At 43.1% G+C, this 26,810-nt stretch overlaps 1 protein-coding gene across 9 annotated transcripts in view; it reads left to right on the forward strand.

Annotated features, from left to right (window-relative positions):
* Nucleotides 1-26,810, forward strand: part of MAPKAP1 (MAPK associated protein 1) — a 243,471-nt gene that overhangs the window by 148,282 nt on the left and 68,379 nt on the right. For all 9 annotated transcript variants that reach the window (XM_055400351.2, XM_055400349.2, XM_055400346.2 and 6 more), the window contains one exon: nucleotides 1,179-1,288. In XM_055400351.2, the coding sequence (XP_055256326.1) occupies nucleotides 1,179-1,288 (110 nt within the window). The remainder of the gene's footprint in view (nucleotides 1-1,178; nucleotides 1,289-26,810) is intronic.

The following is a 26,810-nucleotide window of genomic DNA, read 5'->3' on the forward strand; positions in this document are numbered from 1 at the left end:
GAGTAGTGTTTGTGATACTTGCTCTTGCAATTAACGGTCTTAGTGAAGTTATATCTCACCCAGGGATGGGCTTCTTTTTCAAGGGTACTTGCTCCTTACCAGTTTTTTCCTGTCTAAGATGACCCTTGCACCCTAAGTGTGATTGGCTAGAAGCTTATAAGTAGTGTTATTATTTTGTCTTGTAATTATTTATTCCAGCTAATATTTTGCTTGACCTTCTAGGACTATGTAGATTAAAACATGACTACTGAAGTATACTCAGACTGGGTTTTTTTTTTTTTTAATTAATGCTTCTTTATTTATTTGTTTGCCAGCTAGGAGGAGTCTTTGTTTTCCTTATTCTGAATTGCTTTGGGCTATCATATCCACCCCTGTACCCCCCACATTGGGTTTCCCAAGTGAAGCATTAGTCACTCAGTTGTGTTCTACTCTGTGCGCCCTATGGACGGTAGACCTGCAGGCTCCTCTGTCTGTGGGATTCTCTAGGCAAGAATACTGGAGTGGATAGCCAGTTCCTTATCCAGGGGATCTTCCTGACCCAGGGATCGAACCTGGGTCTCCTACATTGCAGGCAGATTCTTTACCATCTGAGCTACCAGGGAAGCCCAGGTGGCCCAGTGGTAAAGAATCCATCTGTGAATGCAAGAGATACAGGAGACACGGGTTCAATCCCAGGGTCAGGAAGATCTTCTGGGGAAGGGACTGGCTATCCACTCCAGTATTCTTGCCAGGGAAATCTCATGGACAGAGGAGCCTGGCAGGGTGCAAAGAGTTGGACACAAGTGAGTGACTGAGCACACAGGCATGCACCCTACGTTTCCCCTCCAGGGATCCATGAGCTTTAATGTGATGGTAGTATCTGCCTGCAATGACACCTACTGACACAAACCAGGTGTATCATTTGTTAGTCCTTGCTTTTGCTAGTAGCCCACACAGACCAATTGGATTAATTTTAAGATAAACAGAAAAATCTTCCCTAATTCTGCCCTCTCTTTCACTTGAAACTGTTCATATTAGGATGCTTTTCTCTCTGTGTCATTAGAAGTAGGTTTATAATCCATTTTTTAATAATTGACACTTCAGTGTACACTTCTTATTACTTAAAACTCAGTGAAGACTGCATTCACATCCCTTTGGCTGAATATTGGTGATGATTTAATATTTGTCTTTTCCTGCAGAAATGCTGCTCATGGATTCTCCCTTATTCAGGTGGACAATACAAAGGTCACCATGAAAGAAATCTTGCTAAAGGCAGTGAAGCGAAGAAAAGGATCCCAGAAAATTTCAGGTGGGACAGTTAAATCTCATCCTGGCAGTAGAAGCTTAAGGCTTAGTTAAAAGTGCTGGGTGTGGGTGTGTATGTGGGTGGGTGTTTGATGGCTGACTGGGTTGGTTCAGATCTCATTGCTAGGTTCAGTTAGCAAATGTATAGCAGAAAGTGATTTTTAAGCTGCCCTTGGGCCAAAGGAAGGAATTGGGTCAGTGGCATATGTGAGAATATTGTGTTCGTGTCACTTATGGAAGCGTCTTCATTAATTTGTGATAGATTAAGACAAAGCTACTTGAGCTAACAGTTGGCTGGTGTAAAGCTATGTAGAAAACCTTTTAATTTCATGTTTTCACATAATTTTCCATGGAGGAAACTTCTGGTTGCTAGTGTTTTGGGGTATGGAATAAAACGTTTTTTCATATTTACCAAATGAGAGCAACTGTAAAAAAAAACAAAACTTTTTTTAAGAAATCACTCACACATAAGTAGCTGTTAATCACTAATCCCTCATTGCCCAACTTTATACAGGAAATAAGCTCGTGGTATTAACTGTCATATTTAAAGGGTACAAGAAAAGAAAATATTCCCAGTATTGAGAAATATTTTGAGAAAAAGCTCAAAGATCTATCATACCGTAGCCAACTTTAGTATAAATCTGCCTATCTGTGACATGTCAAATATCTGAGCTTTGTAAACAAATGAGACTTCTTAAACACCTTTGGCTTATGTTTCAGAAAGGGCAAAAAAGCGTGACTCAGGTTGAAGAAAACAGTTTTGCGTTCCTTTTAAGGGGAGGAATATAATCGGTTCCAGATTTAATTAGCTATCTTCAGATGAAAGCTGAAGTTTTAATAAAAGTTAGAAGAGATAACACAGTGAAGGACACGGATGAGCTGTCTCAAGGCCATATTCCAGGGGAACGATAAGAGCTGTAAAAAATGGCAGAGGAGAGCAATTGAATGGAGCAATGAAAATCTGATTCTCATAAAAAAGAGAGAGAGAGAGAGATGCTGGTAGGGGCGGTTGTAGATGAGACCTGCTAGCGTCTGCAAGCAATTTGGCTGCTTGCCAGGAGTCATTGTTCACCCTCGGCTGTGGCGGCTCCGTCCAGATGTGCCAACTGCACGTTTCGGCTTTTGCCAGCTGACTGCGCCGTTTGATAACCAGCTCTCTGGATGCCCATCACTGGCCGCAGAGATAGAATTAAATGATGATGATCTTCCCACAAGTTGGGAGAGGAAACAATGCATATAAATCTTGATTTCATCTCAGCATGAGAAGTCTTTATCCATCATCACTCATAATGAACAAGTCGTTAGCTGGGATGAATGGTGTTCTGGTTTTTCCAAACACCTCTTTTGTTCATTTTTTGGGTGACTTTTATCCATTGCGTGGGGGTCAAACCTCTTTGCATTTTAGAGATGATTGAAGAGGCATAGCCTCTCCTTCCCAGGGGAAGGTAGATATTTGGGGGGTTCTAGGTGCCAATCTAATAGCATTTTAACAGCTTCAGTTATTTACAAATGTTAAATGAACATTCATCTGCCTTTCAGATCCTGGTCTTTTCCTCTTGTTTTTGTTCCTAAATTTTTGTATACTAGTTTATGACATATTTATTATATTCTAAGATAGCTTTATTCTGAATTGCCCAAGAGGAGGTAGAACTAACTTTTTTCACCTTCTTAATAGAAATTCTGCTGATGCAGATTTTTTAGATCGTGAAAGCTCTTGAACTCGCTGCCATAAGCTGAACCAGTGTCTTTCCCTCTGTCTCCAGCGTCCCTGTCCAATTCCAGACCTATTTATCTGTGTCCATCTCCAGCAACCACAGTTATCATATACACATTTATTTATGTTCACCTTTGTGCACACATCCCTGCTGTTTCCATCAGAATCTTTGCCGTATCACTGGTGAAGAGTTTGGACTTGTCTGAAGAACAGTGATCTGCATTATTTATTCCTTTTCATACTAGAGAAGTCAATTGAGATTGATGCATTTACATAAATTGCTGTCCATTTTCTTGATCCAAAAGGCTTTTAAAAATAAGAAGCTCTTTCTGTTGCTTTGTTAAGTCTGGTCTCAGGAAATAGAAGGATCTCCAGTTTGGAAACTGGATATTTATTTAAGGTTAGCTCGATAAAGGCAGGGTATGTTCTGTGTCTTTGAACTTTGTATTGTGTAGTGGACTTGTTTTGGAGGGGGATTAATGAAGAGGAAAATCCTCCTGTCATAGAGAGAAACACAAGTACATTTACTTAAAAAAAAAAAAAAGTCTGTTAGTGCTCACAGTTGGCTATGAAATACTTGTTACTTACCCATCCCGACACCTAAACTTAGTCATGAACTTGGTGGCAGGAGATGCCAGGTTAGAGACCCTCATTCTGCCCTTCCTAAGCCTATCCTACAGGGACCTGCTCAGTCTTTGCAAGAAGGTGCCTGCCCTGCCTGGTGTCTGGCTCAGCCCTCTCTTCAGACAGCTTTCACCGGATTGAGCACAGAATATTTGTCTCTGCTACTCTTATTTAACTTAAGTGAGAAGGGAGAAATACCACTTAAGGTTAGACAGCATGTTCCATGTGGGGTCAAGAGTTCTCACACTGTGCTTTAGTGATTAGTTGTACTAGACCAGGATTTCAGAATTCCTTTGCTGGGCTGACAGTGAACTTGAGCTGCTTCCTCACAGACCTTTAACATCTCTCATCTGTTTTTTCCAACTGACCATACAACTCTCTGTTTAATGATAATAAATTGAGAACTTAAACTATTTCTTTATTAAATCAGGCTGTGGGCTTAATGACCATCCTAGTGTTTAAATACTCTGTTGCCCTTCCCTCTGGCATTCCCTCACCAATTTTCATTTATGGAAAATCAGAAGATGGTAGTAGATATTTGAGCAAAAGAATTCTTCTTTGTTTAGGTAAATAGCTTTGTCAATGGAAACCTTTAGGGTTTTATTATAAAATATTTTTGCTTTTTATGGATAGAATATCATTACAGACACTTGTAACTGATCTAAAATTTTGACTTGCATTATTTGTAATTATTTCATCAAGTCATAACTATTTATGAACACTGCAGGGTTTTGCTATTAATATTCATGTTCTGAACTTATAGTAATCTTTTCACAGTGTGTTCTAGTCAGTTCTCTGCTAAGGCCCATTTTTTAAGCCCATTTTTAAATGTCTCTTTTAGATTCTCTCTCCGGCTTTCCATTTTATTACTGACCTACTTGACATTTGGAATCTACCTGCATTAGCAGAAAAATCCCCGCTGTTTAAGAAAATTGTAAATGAATAATGTGGTTTTAGAAGAATTAGCAGAAACTTCTTTACTTACTTTAAGTTGGGTGGGTATGTTTTTGACATAATGAAGAAATAGCCTGTCAGATCCCTTTATTTAATCAGTAAAAAATACTGACCTGTTATTTAGTGAGTAAAGGCTTTATTTAGTTCATCAAGTTCTCCTTTTATCAGGTTCATCCTCAAAATCAGTAATGAGCTTCTTAGTATTTTGTTGTTGTTTAAAATATTATTACCAGTCTCCTAAAGTATAATGTTGGGTATGACAGAGTTGAGAAATGGAGGTAGATACAAGTTTAGTTTTAACACTAATGCAGAAATGTTAAGTATCTCTGGATCTAAACAGAGAGAAGGCTTTGAAGTAGGTTTTTCTAAGCAGAATAGTTTTCTGGCTGTATTTGGAGGTATTCTTCTTTATCATTTGCTGAAAGATTGAACCAGAAGCATATTAACTTTTTTCCTTCCCCCCGTCCATTCTTGCCTTTTAATGTGAAAGACAATTTTTTATTAGTCTGAAGATCCTTCTTGAAAAGTTCTTGTAATATTGTTAATAAGACTTATGGCACTCATTGCTACTTTTCTCATACAAAATTTCACCTAGAATTTGAGAGAGAAATGTTAGCTTTGTCAAGTGAACTCCCTCTTAACTTCTCCATTCAGAGGCACAGACCACATTGTTGATTGCTAGCTTACTATGTTTTCACTTGACCCCTAGAATGTCACTAAGGGGATAGTCTGGTCTAGGACTTCTCAAGCTCTATTCCCTAAAGTACCACAAGGAGCAGAGAGGCGAGTGAACATCTCACACAGGGTGTGTGGGTTTCTGGTCTGAGGGACAGCCAGTGATGACATCATTGGATTTTCAAGTTTTATCTTAAAAATTCATGTAAGATGTAAATATCCGTACTGTATTTGTAGCTGTGTGTACATTCACTCCTCATGTCCTTTCCTGGGTCAGACCTGTGCTGGGGGCAGGAAGACAGTGGTGAAACAGACCTGTAGGACCCTTGCTGAAGAGGAGCTTAAGGGAGAGTAAACAGAAGGGGCTGAGAGCTAGAAGTTGAGATGCAGAGGTACTCACTGCTTTTCCTAGGATGATCAGGAAGTTCCTCTCAGAGAAACTGACATTTGAATTGTTACCTTCACATTGAGGCGGTGAAGAATTGGAGAAGGGCAGTATCTTTCAAAGCCTTGGCTGTTAAAGGCATACTGCTTTAATATAAAAAGAACATTTCTGTTTACTTTGCAGTTAGTTAACTTTCTGCTCCCCTCAAAAAAATTGTAGTGAAAATGATCATTGAATTCTTCCCTGTGCTCACTTCATACATCATCTTGAACATAAGCAAGTGTTTCCTTTCTTTACCTCCAGAACGTATCCTAAATTCAATCTTTTCCATCTTCATTGAATGAGTCCAGATCACCGAGACCTCGCCTGGACAGTTGAACCAGCCCCTTGGCTGCTTTTGCCTGCCTCTGCTCTTGGCCCCTCCAGTCTCTTGCCTACAAAGCAGCAGACAGAGAGGTTTTTTAAAAATACAAATCAGATCGTATCTGCTCCAAACCCTTCAATGACTTCCAGTTGCATTCCGAATAAAATCCAGACTTCTAACCACTGTGAAATACACTGAGGCCCAAAGAGGGAATGGGACATACAGAGGAAAGAACTAGAAAGCAGTACAGAGTTGATGGTTTCAGTATGACAGAGAAGCACAGATCAGGCCCAGAACCCGGGAAGCCTAGGGTGGGGACTCACAGCCTGTAACCTAATACAGACCTGCTGGAATAGACTGGCAATACCTGGGTCAGTCTCTGACTCTCTCCCTGCAACCTCACGTGAGGGGCCTTACTTTCAGGCCCGATAGGCCTAGACAGTTATATACAATACTACTATTAAGAATGTTTTAAGGGAATTTGTGTGTCAGGGAGAAACTGGTCCTTCCCCAAGATCTACTCTAGCGGGGTTAGAGCTGATTTATTGAGTGCCTTTGTGTACTTACAGACAGCATCTCGTTTAATCTGCACAACACCCCTAGACGGGTGATCTTATTGTGCCTGTTTTATAGATGAGACTTTAAAAATGATAAAAAGTAGGGGGAAATGTGCATCTTAGAAATAAGGAGCTATGATAACTGTATGTGTAATCATACACTTTCCTCTCTCAGCCCCCCTTTCCTCAGTTCTCAGAGAAGTTGAAGTTACCCAAATTTCCCCAGTAAGCAAATGACAGAATCTTAAATTGGAGCCCAGACTTTTTTGACCTCAAAGCCCATACTCTTTTTATTGCACCATGTTGCTTATTAGAACCCTAATGGGAGAACAAATTTAAAATTCTGTAAACAGAAATGTTCATTGATTCTAAGATCTAAATGCACCAGGGAAGTGCAGCATTTAAAAGGAACCCTGTGGTGAATCTGGATATAAAGCCAGGAATTCTTTTTGTAATTGCACAGTTTATCTGTGTTGGTGTCAGTTTTAATGTTTTATGTCTAGCTTTCTTAAAGCAACATACACCTGTCCTGAGCTGCCCTATGGAAAAGGGAAGCCCATATGTTTTAGATGGAGTAGGGTTTTTAACACTCTCCTAAGCTAAAGAATCTTCTGGCTGTAAAACTGAACAGAGTCCTGCTTCTCATGTAACTGTAAAGACAGAAAAACACCTTCCTTCTGTAGAAGTAGTTTGCCAGCCAGAAACATAGACAGGTACTTTCCTTATGTTGTAGCAAATAATTCTCTTTTTAAAAAGGAGAAAGAAAAGGTAAATAAGACTGTTTAAATGTTCTTTGTCAAAAGGGCAGTAATTTCTGCAGAAAACTTCTCCTCAGGAAAGAGTAAGTAGTCTTGCAGATGTCACTCACGTGTGGGAGCTGGATAAGAAATAAAGACCTGATGCTTGGTGTCCAGGGACCCAGTAGGAAAATGATATAGTAAATGCGGACTGCCGAGATGCTTACAAGTCAAGAGTGGCCCCTGCAAGGAACTTGGAGTTAAATATTCCCCCTGCCTCCTTTCTCTGCCTCTTTATCTTGAGGTTTCAGCTCACCTGAGCCTCCCCCTGTCTGGAGAGCTCTGCGGCTCCTGATGGATCTTCTTGAGTATAGAGCAGAGCACATTAAACATGGCATTGCAGTCGACTATTTTATCCAGAAAGCCTGGAAATTTAGAGAATTTATGTCAAGCAAAAATCTTTTGGAACCACTTTAGAGACCCAATTATTTTAGAAGGGTGTTATGAGCTCTCGCAGCCGCCACATCAGAAAAGCTCAAAATATATCATTCGCCAAAACTACATTTGACCAGCATTTACTCTTCCTGCTAGTTGCTAATCTTTCGGAAGTTCCTTTCCCATCACAAAATCTATTCGTTCACCCCATCTGGGGCAGTCACGGGCATGGATTAGATTAAAGGGGGGAAAAAAATGGAAGGAAGAGAAAAGACACTCCCAAGAAGCTCCGTGAGTGTAGAGGGGTCACATGCATTCTGGAGTCAGGGACCTTTCCCGGGACCCACTGGGGACTAATTCTGAAACCCCACTAATTTAATAATAGCACTTCAGAAAAGAAGAAGGAAAGAAATACTACTATATTAAATGTACATATGGATTGTAAGCTGTATCCTGATTTTTAAAATGTTTTAAAATGTATTTTAGAGTAAGAAAACCGAATGTGTCATCATGTACTTAACTTTCTGAGCTTTCCTTTGCTGAGCTGTAACATCCTGAGAGGATGAATCAGGGGCACCGTACAGAAGGCCTTGTGTGCCTGAAAGCTCCGGATGGCTCTGAGATACCCTGCTTAGTGCAGTAATCATCATCCAGTGCTGCCTGCTCCATTCTAGCCACCATATGAGAAATCAGGTAGAAAACCTAATGAGGAAACAGACTCAAAAAAAGAGGCACTAAAATATGGTACATGAGCTACTAAAGCAGCACAGATAAGAGAGTGCTTAAAAACTACTGGCTGAGGCAGGGGTCTGAGAAAAGATACTCTGGAGTAAATAATTTGACAGCCTTTTTTTGAAGATTAACTAGGATTTTGCCAGATGGATAAGTGAGAAAAACGTGCCAGGCAGGGGTATTCTGAGGTATAGTAACAATATTGCAAATTTTTCGAGCAGGGATGGGGCAGAGGATAAGCTGCTAGGCAGGGCCAGAGCCGATCAGGCCAGGCTTCTGCTTCTGCTCAAAACTAGAAGTCCATTGATTCATTGGGGGGCAGTTATGCCGAAGGCACTGTGTAGGCACCAGGGATTTCACAGAAGCCAAGAACTGGTCCTTACCCTCAAGTTGCTTACTGTTTAGTTGGGGAGAGAACCGGGCATTCCCAATGCCATGGAAGTGCTGAGTGGAAACGGACATAGGACCTGGGTGCACACAGAGGAAGGGAAGCCCTGGTCCAGTTTCAAGGAGTCAGGGAGGACTATCCTAAGCAAATACTCCAGCTGAAACTGGAGGGTGAGTAGAAACTGGCCAGGTGAGGAGGGTTGAGAAAGCTCTTAAGCAGGAAGAACAAAGTAAGAAGAAATAAGAAAGCAAAGAAAGAGGAAAGCAGGGAGGACTTTGTACCTTCTGGAAACTGCAGGCGGCTCAGTACAGTAAAGTGGTGGAGTAGGAGGAGCTGGAAGAGTGGGGGTGATGCGGCTCAAATGGTCATTTGGGACCAGATCATGTTTGTAAACTGTGCTGAATTTGAATTTTATTATGGCAGAGGTGAATCATTGAAAGGAGAGCAATATAGTCAGAATTTCTTTTACAAAACATGCTATTGTATAAAAATGGATTTGAGGACACGAAACAGGAGGCTCTAGAGGACTCTGTCCAACAGGCGCCGGGTGTGGAGACGTGGGTGGTGCTCAGTTCAGGAGGCAGAGGGGTGGACACCACAGTAAAGTCTCATTTCTTTTATTCAAACTGAATGCACAGTTTAGGGAGAACTGAAAAAGCTTGGAGCTGCCACCAGGTCTCCTGGCTTAATATTTAAACAAGGTGGTGGGAGAAGATAGGCTTTTAAAGAGTCGTGGCCTTTTTTTTTTCTTTTCTTTTTTAATAAAATTAAATACTGGTTGAAAACAAAATTCCAGCTTTTTGGAGATGTGTGAAGTAAATAGTGAAGGTTTCTTCTTTGTTGTAAACCACTTGGTTTTTTATTCACTTCACATACAGGTATACATATAGGCTGTAAGTTTCATCTGGGCAGGACCCTGTTTTATGTTTTTCTTTAAATCACTGAATACCCAACATCTATCAGAATGCCTGTCAAATAGAGGACACCAAAAAAAGTATGTTAAGTGAACCCATGAAAAATGTATCCATGTCATTTAAATGTAACACCCTGTAACAGATGTGATTTTGCTTTTTTTCTTTTTTAACTCAATATTGTGTCATAAGCATTCCTCTGTGTTAGAGTGACCACTGCATTTTTATCTGTTTCGTTAAATTCATTTAACTTAACTCTCCATTGATGGACATTTCGATTACTTTAAAATTTTAAGTATTAAAAAAACATGCAGTGAGCAATCTTGTAGGAATATTCATTGCACATTTTTGCTAGGTTTTAAATATGGGATTGTTTGTCAGAGGTTTGTTTATTTAAAATGTTGAGAAAAACAAACTTCCCCTCAAAGTATCTACCCGTCCTTGGACACTCCAAGAGTACGTGCGAGCGCCTCTTTCCTCACCTTCTTCCAGCACTGGATGTCGTCAGTCTTAAACTTTTGCCAAGCTGATGGGTGGCAGTTAATAGGTAGTTTTAATTTCCATTTCTAGATTTCTAACATAGTAGTAAAGTCGCTCAGTCTTGTCCAACTCTTTGCGACCCCGTGGATGGTAGCCTACCAGGCTTCTCCATCCATGGGATTCTCCAGGCAAGAATACTGGAGTGGATTACCATTTCCTTCTCCAGGGGATCTTCCTGACCCAGGGATCGAACCCGGGTCTCCTGCATTGGAGGCAGACGCTTTAACCTCTGAGCCACCAGGGAAGCCCTAATTAAGCATTTTTAAAGTTTTTATTAGTCACTTATCTTCTAAAAGATAGTTCTTATGTCAGTTAACTGTTTTAGTGGGAAGAAGGATTGAGAGGAAGTCTAATTTCAGAAAACTATTGTTAAGAAATGCCCCCATAGTTTAGATACAGTTCTTCCCACCCCACCTACCTCTTTCTTGACCACACAGATGCACACACGCGCGCGCGCGCACACACACACACACACACACACACACACACCCAACATGTAGAGAAAGGCATGCATCCAGGCCAGGCCATTTTGCTTGTTGCCACCTGGCCATTTGTTCACCAGCAAATCTTTTTTTTTTTCCCCCTGTGTTTAGAGAGAACTGGTAATTAGCTGGTAATTCACAGGACTGCACTTCACCTTCTTTGATACTTTTTGTTGTTACCTGCTTGCTTTGTTATCAAACCTAGGTTAAAAAACAGATTTTTGGTTAAATAGTTTTAGTCTGGTACATAATATACAGTACTTAGAAACTGCATCGTGCTGGAAATCAGAAGTGTAGACAAAAAAGCTGTCACCCCCTTCAGAGGTGTAATCTGGGGAGGCGCATTGCAGGGCGTGCCTGGCAGCTGTACCCACAGCACCAGCACGAAGGGCAGCTGCGGGGGGTTAATGGGGCCCCTGCACCATTCCTCACCTTGCGTCTGGGGAGCGGACTCCTAGAAGTTTCTGGGAATGGTGGCAAGTGAGGAAAGGGCTGCAACCAACAGTCAGTGTCACAAAGTGGGAATGACTAATTCGCTGAGGAGATCGTTGAGACAGATGTTTAATTAGCTGAAGTCAGAGTGGATAAATTGGGAGAGGACTGCCTATGCAGAGAGATGCCTTTTTCCCTCATCTCTCATTAACTGTGGGTTGTTGGTTTTTTTGTCCTTACCTTTTTCTTTTTGAAGATAACACTCTCAGAAACGGGGGCAGGAACGAGGGGGTGGACTTACTCAACAGTTACCGTATTGTGATATTTCTGCATTTAACTTTTACAGAAGTCTTGTGCGGCGGGCATTATCTCCTTGCTGTGGTCGAGAAAACTGAAGCTGTGTGCGTGTATATTGTGTATGTTTATGTGTGCATACTCATGTGTTACTAATGAGATATAAACCTAGACCCCTTAATTCTTGAGCCCATTTTTTTCCTGTACCACAGTTTCTCGAGAACACTTAAAATGCAGTGCAAATGAGGGAACTCTCTGGAGTAAAGGTATTGACAGGAGCTGATGTCGCACAGGTGTATGCATTTGCCAAACTATCAAATAGCACTTGTAAAATGTATGTGTTTCATTGTATGTAAATTTTACCAAAATATTAAAAAGATTCTTAAATGTTGAAAACCAGTTACTGTTAATCACACTGAAGTACCCAGGCGTGACTGTACTGACATCTGTTCCTTACTTTGAAATACACTTTTTTTAAAAAGATGGCCTGAGGGATAGATAATATAATAAAGCCAGTACAGTACGGTGTTAATTGTAGGATCTGGGTGGTGGTTACATGGATTTTCAGTGTACCTTTCTTTTAATTTTTTGTGGTTTTAAGACATGTTCATAAGAAAATAGGAAATAACTCATTAAAATGTAAAAAAATATGATTTAAATTTTGCTCTTATTGACATAAATTTCTGAACTTACAAATATACATCCTCATGGCAGAGAAAACACTAATATTCTTTTTGTAGGATGCTTTATCTTTCATTACTTCACATGTTAAATGATACCTTTGAGGTCAGTTTCTTCCGTTGACCTCTAGTTTTAAGTAGCTTGTGGAGTTATGAATGTAATAAGAATTGCTACCACTCACTGAATGTTCAAACTTTGCCAGGCAGTCTACCACTTTTAAAAAAGATCATTTCAACTAACCTTAAAACAACTCCTTGAATTGGTTGCTATTTTTATTTTATAAATGAGAAAGCTAAAGCTCAGAGAAGCTGCAGGACTGGTCCTAGGTCACAGGTAAGCTGGGAGCCGGGGCTTGAATCCAAGTTTGGGCTCCTAACCATGGTGCTGTCCTTCCTCCCCTGGCAGAGGTGACAGGGTCCCCGGCTCAGTGGGGGCAGGGTGCTTTCCTCCCAGCTTCAGCTGATGTACAGCATGATTCGTGGAAGGGGCGTAGGCTGTGGAACAAGCCCAGCCCAAGTCCCCAACCCAGCTGTACCTTTAACACCAGCCATGAAGGTAGGCACGTCAAACCTTTCTACCTCAGTTGTCTCTTCTGTCAGTAGGGGCAGTCCTGTCTCCCTTGCAGGGTGTTATTGTCTTGACTAAATGCATGTAAAGCACTCCGTCTGTAGGATGCATTCAGTGAGTGTCACTGCCTTTATCCCTGTGGCCACAGCCACACTAGGCATACTGTAAAACATGGCTTTTTAGGTTGTGATTTCTTTCCTACCCATAGGACTTGGCCTTTGCCTGTGCTTTTTATTTTTCCAGTAAATTAAGTCTATAGAGAGCTTGTACCCTGTAAAAGAACCAGTCTTTGAATTTGTTTGGATGTGGATCTGCTGGAAGCACCCTTTATATGGAACAAGGAGAAAACTTGACCCAGAGCATCAACTCTAATTGTTTTTGGCTAACAAAACCCAAACCATATATATAGGGGTGGCTTAAAGATCAGGGCTCATTTGTCATATAGCTTATATCGGCAAATTTAATTTACTCCAACAAAGATTCTAGAGACAAAGTGAACAAACCATCATTGCCTGTACCAAACATGTTTACAAGCAACTTTTAAAAGCCCCTGTATTAACAGTGAGTAGCTCACAAAGGCTATTGCTTCTTCTCAGAAAATATGTAGAAGAGGAAACAGAATTGAATACCGAGATGATTTTTGAGTGAATGACTACAGACAGAGAGGTTTGGGGGGCTGCCTCTGCCCCTTAGTTTCCCCCACCAAGAGTCTTGATCTCCCCCAGAGGAAGCAGAAGTCCTCCTTGCTTCTGCCGAAAGCCCTCTTTCTTCAGGCAGGCCATTAGTGTGTTTATCCTGTTAGGAGCTGCAAGGAAAACTCTTCCTCTACCAAGACTGAATTTAGCCACCTGAAAAACCATCACTTTAGAACAGTTGCCCCTCCACAGAAGACTTCACCAAGACCAGCCCAGGGACCTGAGATATCTACTCCTTCCTCACAGCTTTCTGAGGCCTGACCATGGAGCTGGTCTTTCCCCATAAGCAATTTAATAGTGTTCACAGTTTCAGTAACTACTTTCCATAACAAGCTTTTCCTTTTTGAGTAAAGTCACAAATACTGGGCTTTCTGCAGCAGCTCTAAATATTTTCAGAAAAATGGTCTTTAGTGAGGGTGTTCCTTTTTCTACTATACCTTACATTGAAAATAATGCCCAGAGACAAAGATGACTTACAATGAGGGAAGACATCAGGAGTGGCACTGGGAAGCAAGTCTGGGGAGGACATGTTGGCACCTACTTCTCCCTCGCACCTGATCACAGCAGGCGAGTCGGCAAGTCACATAGACTCCACTGTGCCAGGAAACCAATTTTTCAAACAGAAAGACAGTGAGATGTGATTAAAACCCAAGTGCTGCAAGAGATACGAGGTGGTCTGTTGGAACTCCTCAATCTTCCCTTAAACCGTCACCACATAATTATAGAAATATCAAATCATAACCCCAGCTTGCCCCTCCCTTTGTTCTTGGCATACTGCGTTTGATAGAACAGTGTGAATTAGGATGAAGTTAAGACAAAGTGTGACTTAAGTCTGAAAAATTCCAAGGGTCCTTCAGACCCCTTGAGCACAGTGTGTTCCACCCCAGACCCATCACTCAATAAATGTTGATGGAATCTCTGCTGCATTGCGGGCAGTGGAAAAGAAAGACCAGGCCTCTTCCTTGAGAGCTCTCGTCCCAGTGGGGAGACGGCCAATAAACCAAGCCAACAAGATGCTGCTGATGAAGAGTTTCTCTTCCAGCCTTTAGTCTGCCCACTTTTTGACAAAAAGGACTTCTGTGAGACCCAGTTTCGTCATTTGAAGGGAGTGCATCTCACCCTTAAGATAGGGCATTACCTCGACCTTTCCATTTCAGTAGGTCATTTCCATGCACCTCCTAATTGGCTACCAATACCACTCTCTGGTGCAGGAAGAAGTGTACAGTGTAGCAGGGGCTGAGTGAATTCATGAGCACTGAGGGACCCATTTAGGTCCACAGTGGAAATTGAGAGGCACAGGCCATATGCCTTGGAACTGCTAGAGAGACCCTGACCCTCTGCCACTCAGCCTAGCATCAGAGGGTTCCTAGTTTGTCAGTCTTGCCAGATGTTGGAGAGTCCCTACCAAGGCAAAGGATGAGAACCCTCCTTTCCTTTGGGAGAGGGTTTAGGATGGGGGCAGTGAGCTTTCACTGGAGTCAAATGGAGGCCCTTCATGCAGAAGAATGGGTTCCTTTTGGTTTACCAGCACCAGACCTCAGCAGCACCATAAGTGGCCCGCAGTTGGTGGCTAACACATGTTGTGGAATGAACTAAGGAGAAGCGAGAGCCCATCTACGGCCCACAGCTGCTGCTCTCCCTCCAGCCCAGGCCCAAGGCTGCTCATTTCCCATTTAGGAATGGACTCAGTGCACTTTGACTATTGGAGGTCAGACTCCCTTCAAGAATCAGATCATCAAATGAAAAATGTAAATATCAGTTGAAATTAGTGTTGCCTCCCGGTTTCCTTACTCACTTGGATCTCTAATGAGTCCTGTGGGAGCCAGAGGAGTATGCCAGAAAGTCATTTTAAGTATTGATGATCAAGTAGGGAGGAGGAGGCTACTGCCCACGCTGTATCACAGGAAAATAAAATAGAATAAAACAAACATGCTTCCAAAGAGGGGAGAGAGAGAGACCACAAACAATCTTCATCTTCCCTAGCGGCCATTAAGAGGTACTGTCTGATACTTATAATAATGTCTAAAACAACTGAATAGGAATGCTAAAAAGGAATATAAAAGTGAGTACCAGAAGAAATAACCAAAAACATTTAAGCTGACTGCCTCTAAGGACGGACTCAGGGATGGACAGGGAATTAACTGCTTTTTGTTATAGGACTTGTAGTATTAGAATTATAAAACTGTAGGTATAGGTTACTTTGATAAGAGTAGTTTTTAAAATTTGTAAAAAAAAAAAAAAAAAGACTTTCGAATTCTGGAGCTTAAAAAGCTTTCTCTTTCTTTTACTTACGTGGACTTTCTCTACTTGGAAATTTCCTGTTTCCCAAAAGCCACTGTCCATTTCATTGTGTTGGATGTCAGTTTCCTATGAGAACATCGTTATTAAATAGTTGCATCTCCAAACCTTTTAAGACCAAAACATTTTATGAGTGTAACTTACACTGTGATTTTGCCAACATCTTGTCTCTGTGATCTATATTTTCCGTAGGTTAAAGCACAAACTATCAGCTGAGTTACTCTGTCCCATTCTAAGAGTGACTAATACCTCAAATATAAATGAAAACAGCTGCTTTTCCATACCATTAGAGTTCCAAACAGCTGTCATATATTCATTTGGACTGTTTTTTCCCTTTTGTTTTTTTTTAAATTGAGACAAAAATGAGTTTACTGGATCTACGAATCTGTTTAAGTCTGTCGTCTAACTTCCATGGAGAGGTGGCAAAGAGGTCGTAGAAAGGCCCATTGAGCTAGAATGTAGCTGTCCCACTTACATTCTTACAGTGAAAACCCTGTGATGAGACCCTTCTTCTGTGCCAGGAACATAAGGTCTGTAAGGGCCTGGCAGGGCTGCTGCTCGCTGGCTGCCTTCACCAGTGGGCTGGGGCCTCCCAGCCGTTGTTCCCTCTCCAGCCGAAGAGACTGTGGAGTGCCACCCACTGTCTTTCCAAAGCCTCCACAGCCCTTGGGAGGATTGATTTCAGGGTGTGGCTGTTGCTGAGCAGAAGCAGGCCTCCCTTACCGGCTTAAAGCTTGCTGCCACTGTGAGTTGGGTGACCGTGGGCACATTGTTCTCCCACTCTCAAGTTTCTTGCCTTAGTTTGATCTTCAATAAAATAAGATCACAGCTAGATCACAGGCTGCTTGTTGGCAGTCTTAACTGCAAAGCTTAATCCTGGCTTCTAGAAAAATCTCCCTGGTTCCACTCCTGCTCCTGTTACTCTTTTTAGCTGTTCAGTGAGTCACTTAGTTCCTTTGAACTTCATTTTCCTCTGTGTGCTTGCGTGCTCAGTCACTTAAGTCTGACTCTTTGCAACCCTATGGACTGTAACCTTCCAGACTCCTCTGTCCATGAGATGGTCCAGGCAAGAATACTAGAGTGGCTTGCCATTCCCTCCTTCAGGGGATCTTCAACCCAGGTATCAAACCCCACACCTCTCGCGTCTCCTGCATTGCAGGCAGATTCTCTACCCATTGAGCCACCTGGGAAGCCCTTCCTCATCTATAAATGAGAATATTAATAGTATTTTCTTCACGGCATTGTTTAGTAAATTCAATAGAGATCCATATCAAACACCAAGCATTTAGCTGTTATTATTTTATTACTCAGTAAATATTAGTCCTGTCCCTTCCCTTCAGTTTCACTGTTTTAAGACCCAGTCATACTCAGAATTTTGTGATAGCACATGTTTTTTTATGTGTATGACTGCTTCAAGTCTTGGTTCGGTAGAGACTCTAGCTTCTGAAGAACCCAGCTCAAATTTAGTCCACGTTAGGTATGGCCCAGAATGTGTGCATCTGTCTGCCCAGCTGCTCATCTGAGCTTTTCCAGGGGTCTGAGGCCCCTTGTCAGAGCAGCACAGCATCAGTGAGAACAGAGGCCTGCACATGTAGGAGTGACCTGGCATTCCTCTGGAGCAATCTGCATCTGGGGCTGGATATGCAGAAGGGTTAAAAGCTGGAGAAACTTTTGTCATAAATTTTGTCTTCAGCGGGACTTCCCAGGGAACATCTGACATTAGCAGAGAGGAAACGCTGATTGGTCTCAGAGTCAGCTGAAGGAGACAGGAGCTGCCGCGGAAGCTGCTGGATTTACTGTTATTAGCAAGGCAAATGGAGAGCCAGCAGGGCAGCCAGCTCCCAGATAATAGATCTAACAAAAGGGAAACCTCCCAGAAAGGAAAATGGCTGGCAGCCATGACTCCTCTGCTGCCATTTTTTTCCATTGCTTTTACCTTTTTGTTTCGTGTATTTAGCACAAGCAGGAGCATATTTTAACATCTTTTTATAAGTCACAATTGGCTTAAAGTAAAACAGCTTCTTACCTGTTCAATGGCTTCAAAGTTGAGCATGGTAAAGTGTGCAAAATTGTATTAATGTAGAATTAAATAGTTGCCATTTATTGAGCACTTACTATGTGCCAGGCTCAGTGCTTTATATACTTTATTATTTCATTTAATCTGTACAACAACATTGTGAGTTAATAATTACCATCATCTCCAATTTAGAGATGAAGAAACAGTATTTACAGTCCTTGAGTAATTTTTCCAAGGTCTTTTTTTTTTAGCAAGGTAACATTGGTTTATAACATTGTTTGAGTACATTATATTTCTACTTCTGTGTACAGTACAGCAAGCTCACCACCAAAAATTTAGTTTCCATTCATCACCATACAGTTGATCCTCTTTACCTGTTTTGCCCTCCCCACCCCCACTTCCCCTCTGGTAGCTCCTGTTCCGTTCTCTGTATCTATATGTTTATGTTTGGTTTGTTCATTTACTTTGGTATTTTATGTTTGTTTTTAAATTCCACATATGAGTGAAATCATACTGTATTTGTCTTTTTATGGCCGATTTATTTCACTTAGCATGATACCCTCAAAGCCCACGGATGTTGCAAACGGCAGGGTTTCATCTTTTTTTATGACTGAGAGGTAGTCCTGTGTGTTCGTGTGTGTGTGTGTGTGTGTGTCCCAAGTTCTTAAAGCTTGGTGTAGCTGGCATTTGACCCCTGACTGTACACATGGACATCACCAGATGGTCAACACCGAAATCAGATTGATTATATTCTTTGCAGCCAAAGATGGAGAAGCTCTATACAGTTAGCAAAAACAAGACCAGGAGCTGACTGTGGCTCAGATCATGAACTCCTTATTGCCAAATTCAGACTTAAATTGAAGAAAGTAGGGAAAACCACTAGACCATTCAGATATGACCTAAATCAAATCCCTTATGATTGTACAGTGGAAGTGAGAAATAGATTTAAGGGACTAGATCTGATATTTAGAGTGCCTGGTGAACTATGGACAGAGGTTCATGACATTGTACAGGAGACAGGGACCAAGACAATCCCCATGGAAAAGAAATGCAAAAAAGCAAAATGGCTGTCGGAGGAGGCCTTACAAATAGCTGTGAAAAGAAGAGAAGCGAAAAGCAAAGGAGAAAAGGAAAGATATAAGCATCTGACTGCAGAGTTCCAAAGAATAGCAAGGAGAGATAAGAAAGCCTTCCTCAGTGATCAATGCAAAGAAATAGAGGAAAACAACAGACTAGGAAAAACAAGAGATCTCTTCAAGAAAATTAGAGATACCAAGGGAACATTTTAAGATAGGTTCGATAAAGGACAGAAATAGTATGGACCTAACAGAAGCAGAAGATATTAAGAAGAGATGGCAAGAATACACAGAAGAACTGTACAAAAAAGATCTTCACGACCAAGATAGTCACGATGGTGTGATCACTGACCTAGATTCAGACATCTTGGAATGTGAAGTCAAGTGGGCCTTAGAAAGCATCACTACGAACAAAGCTAATGGAGGTGATGGAATTCCAGTTGAGCTATTTCAAATCCTGAAAGATGATGCTGTGAAAGTGCTGCACTCAGTATGCCAGCAAACTTGGAAAACTCAGCAGTGGCCACAGGACTAGAAAAAGTCAATCTTCATTCCAATCCCAAAGAAAGGCGATGCCAAAGAATGCTCAAATTACCGCACAATTGTACTCATCTCACACGATAGTAAAGTCATGCTCAAAATTCTCCAAGCCAGGCTTCTGCAATATGTGAACCGTGAACTTCCAGATGTTCAAGCTGGTTTTAGAAAAGGCAGAGGCACCAGAGATCAAATTGCCAACATCTGCTGGATCATGGAAAAAGCAAGAGAGTTCCAGAAAAACATCTATTTCTGCTTCATTGACTATGCCAAAGCCTTTGACTGTGTGGATCACAACAAACTGTGGAAAATTCTGAAAGAGATGGGAATACCAGACCACCTGACCTGTCTCTTGAGAAACCTGTATGCAGGTCAGGAAGCAACAGTCAGAACTGGACATGAAACAACAGACTGGTTCCAAATAGGAAAAGGAGTACGTCAAGGTTGTATATTGTCACCCTGCTTACTTAACTTATATGCACAGTCCATCATGAGGAATGCTGGACTGGAAGAACCACAAGCTGGAATCAAGATTGCCAGGAGAAATATCAATAACCTCAGATATGCAGACGACACCACCCTTATGGCAGAAAGCCTCTTGATGAAAGTGAAAGAGGAGAGTGAAAAGGTTGGCTTGAAGCTAAACATTCAGAAAACTAAGATCATGGCATCTGGTCCCATCACTTCATGGGAAATAGATGGGGAAACAGTGGAAACAGTGTCAGACTTTATTTTTTTGGGCTCCAGAATCACTGTGGATGCTGATTGCAGCCATGAAATTAAAAGACACTTACTCCTCGGAAGGAAAGTTATGACCAACCTAGATAGGATATTAAAAAGCAGAGATATTACTTTGCCAACCAAGGTCCATCTAGTCAAGGAGCTATGGTTTTTCCAATGGTCATGTATGGATGTGAGAGTTGGACTGTGAAGAAAACTGAGTGCTGAAGAATTGATGCTTTTGAACTGTGGTGTTGGAGAAGACTCTTGAGAGTCCCTTGGACTGCAAGGAGATCCAACCAGTCCATTCTAAAGGAGATCAGACCTCGGTGTTCATTGGAAGGACTGATGCTGAAGCTCCAATACTTTGGCCACCTCATGTGAAGAGTTGACTCACTGGAAAAGACTCTGATGCTGGGAGGGATTGGGGGCGGGAGGAGAAGGGGACAACAGAGAATGAGATGGCTGGGGCATCACCGACTCGATGGACATGAGTTTGAGTGAACTCCGGGAGTTGGTGATGGACAGGGAGGCCTGGCGTGCTGTGACTCATGGGGTCGTGAAGAGTCGGACATGACTGAGCGACTGAACTGAACTGAACTGAGACAGGAGCCCACTTGGGTATTATGGATCCAGACAGGATACCAGCAATAAGAAAAGTGCTTACTAAAGGCTTGTGTCCTGACTTAAAGCACAGCCCTGGTTGGTACAGAGGTGGTTAGAAGGAAGGTGGACAGGCAGAGAGGAACTGGATTGGCAGATGGAGCCCATCTCTGAAGGATCTGACTCCCCAAAACAGTGAGAAGGGTAAATGTGCGGTCGATACCCAAGGACTACATGACTAAGGGGGAACCACAGGCAGCCTGGACCAGGAAACAGATGATGTTCAGCATCCAAGGACAGCAGTACAGGTCCTGTCCTAACAGAGTTAAGTCACAGAGGCAACAAGTAGGCAAAAATCCTACTGTCAAAATGACCTCTAGGAAAAAGATTCTGAAAAATTCCTGTCAAAGGCCAGTATTCTGTGGTTTTTCATTGAATTGAAATATAGCTAGCTTTTTTCTCTAGCATTAGAACAGATGAAAACTAAAAGAACACATATTTAAATACTAAAGTCAAACTTGGCACAGAAAGAGGCTCACACTGTAAGGGAACTGGAGAACTGAGACACCACCATCTACCCAATTAATTCATTTGGTCACTCATCACACATTTACCAAGTCCAGTAGTTGCAAAGATAAATAAGACCCTTGCCTCACAGTCACTCCCCATTGGGTCACAGCAAGTAGAATTCTCCAAACAGTTTCAGGTATTGTCTTGGTCATGTCACCCCTGTCTTTTTCCCCTCATTTTTGTCAAGCACGTGTGGTTGAATTCAGATAAATTAAATGTGTAATTTATGAACAAGGCAATCCCGGCAGGTGGGTAGCATCAAGGCAAGCAGGATTTTCAGAAAGACACACTGAGAACCTGGTAGGACCAGGCCTGGGGGCAGGGTCCTGGGCAGGGCAGGACCAAGATCAAGAGCAGTTAGTTCCCTGAGTGAGGCAGGAAGTCCCACACTAGGTGAAAAGAAAGGAAGTCTTGGTTTTGCACTTTGACCTGGGATTGCAAAACTCTTGGCCTGGAGTAGAGCCCAGAGGTGTGAAGTGGTACAACTTGGCCCCTTGTAGAGCCCAGATTATGCCTGGGGGTAACTGTAAGAGGGGAGGGGAGGGAGTTGACAGACTGGAGGGACAGGCAGCATGGGTGAAGGGAATGGCCCAGCAGTGACGTGGAGGTGGGAGACCATGAAGTGTGTGCACCAAATAGTGAGGAGATGTGTTTGGCTGGATCACAGAGAACGTAGAAGAACAAGAAATTAAGATGGATAGACGGTTTGGAGAGTAGGCTGAGGAGTTGGCCATTGGGAGCTTGTGAAAGAATTTTTGTAAATTGGGGTTTATTAATAGTTGCTTTACAATAGTGTGTCAGTTTCTAACATACAACAGAGTGAATCAGCTATGTGTGTACATATATCTGCACCCTCTTCGACCTCCCCCGCACTGACCCCCATCCTACCCATCTAGGTAATCACAGAACCCCGAGCTGAGCTCCCTGTGCTATACAGCAGGTTCTCACTAGCTTGCTACTTTACACATGATAGCTTGCATACGTCAATCCCAATCTCCCAATTCATCCCACCCCGAAAAGGATTTTAAGCATGGAAGTGATAACCTTCAGAGTTTGACTCCAGAAAGCACCCTCTGATGAAAAAAGGTAGGGTAATGGATCGCTGGAGGCAGCTTGGGAGACCGTCCCTTGGGCTGGGTGATAAGCATGCCAGGAAGACTTGGTGAGTGGATAGAGTCTGTGGAAGTTGGGGCTGACCTAATGTCAGCAACAAGGAGGACGGGGCTTTGTTCACTGTGCCAGACCCTCAAAGGCCAGAATCAGTCTTCCTCACCTTTCCATCTGTTGTGTCTAGCCCAGGGCACGGCACGTGGTAGGAGTTCAGTAAATGTTCAACAAACAACTGAGTTAATTCATTGGGAGGCTCATGGTATCATCATTGGAAACCCAGTTACAAGGAAAAGGTTTGAGAAGGGAAGGTTAATAAGTACAGTTGATTGTCTTATAAAATTACAAGCAAAAAACTGCTCGGAGTTCTCTCCCTTCCCACAAAAGGCAGGCCCAAGCCATCCACTGTCAGTGGAGCTTCCTTGGGGGAGTTGGTGGAGACTCCTGAGAAAACCTGCAGTCTGTTGTCCCTCCCAGGGCTAGAACCCCTTCCACCAGGGCCATGGGCACCAGTTTTGTTTACAGAACACCGTCACTCCAGGGGCTTCACTGCCTCTGCTTAACTGCCTGTCAGGTACGTGCAACTAACACCCTTATGTTACAGAGGAGGAGACTGGGGTTCAGAGAGGATGTTATTCACCCCAGCCAGTCTCTGGTGTAAGCAGATTTGAGTGTGAAGCCCCAGATTCCACTGTATCATAACAACATCTGCTGATTGAGAACAGTTGACCCTTAGCTTGCTGTCTGTTGACTCAGGTTGGAGCCTGCTTTTATATGGTTCAGAAAAGGCTGCAGACAAAGGAAGTCTCCTTTTTGTTTTTTCTGTTTCTGTTCTTAGGTGCTTGTGGCTAAACTCACTAATCTCACTGGCTGTCGAGGCTGTGTTAAGGAGAATGGGTTTGAACTGCTGTGGTTTTTGAGTACTGGACTGAATGTCAGAAACCTTTGCCATCACGGGAAATTCTGTCACTCTGGATTTACTATCTGTTCCCCACAGCTGAATTCCTCAGCAGTGTGATTTAGCACCCTGGCTCCCCATCAACCAATTTTGGCATTTATTTGAATGCATTACCCCACTGGTTTCCATAAACTATTTTACAATTGTTTAAAATAAATGACTGTTTATTTCCACAAAACCATCTGTATTTCTTTACAGAGCAACAGATAACTGTATGTAAAATTTGGTAATGTCATAGTGACTTGAGTTAAGAGAAACAGATTGGGTTGAAAAATTGGACGCTAAGGGACAGTGTTAAAGGTTTCCATTCTCTCTAACAAGTGATATCTGGATTTGAAGGAAGAAAAAATATTTCTTTTTTTTTTTACAAGTAACATCTGGCTGCCTTTCTCCAAAGGGAAGTACACCCACACCAGCTGGATGGGGACAGATTATGGACTCTAGGACTCCTCAGGGTGGCGAAGTGTCTGGCTCTGCACCACCCTCCCTGCCTGAACTGATGTGTGGAAGGCTGTTCTCCAGTGGTTTCCAGCCTTTTCCATGTTATGAAGTTTTGAGTTATCTAGGCCTTACCTCTTCTCGTTCTGATGTTTGGACACAGTTGCTGTGGCTAGAGAAGACAGGCCTGGATGAGGGAACAGACTAACTAGGAGGTAGGACTGGCCCGGGTCAATGGTGGTCTTCTATTCTCCAGCCAGTATCCAAAGCAGCCAAATGGCTCAACTTTATCCACCCTAGCTCCATCCATCCCCAGGAAACCCATTCAGGTTTGGGGCACTGCTGGGAGTCTCCAACCAAAGGGGACATTTGGAGTCCAATGGAGGTGGAGCTTCAAGTCAGATGGTCTGGATGGTGGGCAGGCCGGCTGAGCTGCAGGTTCATCTTCAAGTACAACCATCCTGGTGCCTCAGCCCTCCTGGGAATGCAGGACCATGGAAATGTGCTCCCCCCACCCAATGGGCGTGTGGAAAGTATGAGAGACAGGCCCACCCAGAGATCTTTTTAGAATGAGCCTCACAGAGAAGTCAGGCAGTGGCACCTGGGCAGAGCTTTGACTCCTCGAGGGGGAGAGTATGAGTGCTGGAAGAGTGAAATAGAGATCATTCCAGGCAGAAGGCACAGTGGGTTGAAACGGCCTAGTTTTTTAGAGGATATTTCTAGGTCATTACGTCATTAGGTGGGAGGTGGAGAAGAGGGAAATGAGACCAGTGTGGCAGACCTAGAGGTTGCAGCCCCTTCTGAAGAGCTAGAAACACCCGCTTCTCGCTCTGAGTGCTGCTTGGAAAGCAGAAGCAGCAATCCAGGCACGTGACTTAGTGGATCCTTGGATCAACTCTTAAGAGCTAGGTTCCATTATTATCCCCCTTTTACAGATGTGAAAGTCAGCCACAGAAAGGTTAAGTAAATTGCTCAGGGTCACACAGCTAATAAGTGGTGGAGCTGAAAATTCAAACCCAAGCAGTCTGGCTTACAGCTATTACACTATACCCTCTCAAATGATTTGGGGGTCAGGGAACCCCTGGACGGGGACACACACACATACAGTTGAGCCTCGAACAGGAATCAGATCAGACCTTCTCCCTACCCCTGGCTGCAGGGAACCCCCTGGACGGACACACATACACATATCAGGGAACCCGCTGGATGGAGACACACACACACACAGTTGAGTCTAGAGGAGGAATCAGACCTTCTCCCTACCCCCAGGGAACCCCCTGGACGGACACACACACACACATCAAGGAACCCACTGGATGGACACACACACACACACAGTTGAGCCTAGAGCAGGAATCAGATCAGACCTTACCCTCCCTACCCTTGACTTCAGGGATGGACTCCTGACACCCCGCCTCGTCTCAAAGCCTGAGCTGAGGAAGGCATCAGGACTGCCCCAGGAGGGGGTTGAATAGGCCAGACAGACAGTATGGGATCCCTGTTGGTTTTCCACAATACTGTCTAGAATCCATGAGAAGGACAGGGCAGGCATGGGATGGGCAGTGTGACCCTCGGTCTGTGGTCATTGGCTGTCTTTGGGAATGATCTCTGGGCACTAGCAGCCAGCCTCAGATGCTTCATTCATCTTCACCTTTGCTGCCCAGCTCCTTTGAACAGCTCCAGAAACCTCTGGGGCCCACTCCATGGCTTGACTTAGGACCACGGGAGCTGCTAAACAGGTTCTGTGCCATTTTAGTTCTTGGCTCTGCAGCAGCCACCGAGCCCACGTCATCTGAAGGGAGGCTCCAGGGGCCTCAGTCCCTAGTCTGGTCCTGCTGGAATCATCGCTAAGGTTATTCTCATTTTTTTAAATTGGATTTTTAATGACAGTAGTATTACTAATATATGCCCTCTGTGAAAAAGCCAAACAAGATAGAAATCTGTAGAGAAAGCAAAAGCCTTCACCTTTGCTACTGCCTCACCCTACACCTGATGTAATTCTAACAGAATAACCATGAGAACAGTTTGCCTCACGGCCTTCTAGATTATGTTTGTATGTGTATGTGTTACCAACAAACATGCATGCACACACACATGTACACATATGCAGCTGGGGCTTTACTTTATGAAAATGGAGCATGTACTATACCTTCTGTATCTTTTTAAATTTAATAATATTTCAAAGTAATCTTCCCATGTCTTATTATCTTAAGCTTAACAGCTCCATAACATCCCAGTGCACAAGTATACTGTATTCACTTTCTAGTTTCCTACTAGAGGATACTTAAATCGTGTGCACTTTCCAGTATTAAAGCAGTGCTGCAGTGAGCATCTCTGAACTCACGTCATCGCATGCTTGGAGTCGTGTTTCTTAGGCTGCAGTCCTTTGTGGGTCATCGTTGTGCAGTTGGTCAGTCGCGTCCAACTCTTTTGCGATGTCATTGCCTGTAGCCCACGAGGCTCCTCTGTCCTTGGGATTTCCCAGGCAAGAGTGTTGGTGTGTGTGTTACCACTCAGTTGTGTCCGACTCTTAGTGACTCCTTGGACTCTAGCCCACCGGACTCCTCTGTCCATGGAAGTCTCCAGGCAAGAATACTGGAGTGGGTTGCCATTTCCTTCTCCGGGGGATCTTCCCGACTCAGGGCTTGAACCTGCATCTCCTGTACTAGCAGGCAAGTTCTTCACCACTGAGCCATCAGGGAAGCCCTTGTTGGGTGAGGGTAGTTCAGTTTTAAATGGCACCTTGTTGCAGTCGCCCTGTTTAACAGAGGAAACCACCACCACCCTGAGCACCCGCAAAGAGCCCATTGGCTGTGCTGGAGCTTTGGGAATAGAGTCATGGTTTTAATTTTGTTGTTGTTGTTTTTCCTTGTTTTGGCTGCACTTTGAGGCATGTGGGATCTTAGTTCCCAACCAGGGATCAAACCTCCACCCCCTGCATTGAAAGCGTGGAGTCTTAACCACTGGACCACTGGAAGTCCTGAGCTGGATTTTTAAATAGTCCCCCCCACCCTCGTCTTCAGAGTGCCCTGACT

This window comes from Moschus berezovskii, chromosome 11 (assembly GCF_049115385.1).
Source record: "Moschus berezovskii isolate FMDL1 chromosome 11, NW_MosBer_1.0, whole genome shotgun sequence".
Taxonomy (NCBI): domain Eukaryota; kingdom Metazoa; phylum Chordata; class Mammalia; order Artiodactyla; family Moschidae; genus Moschus; species Moschus berezovskii.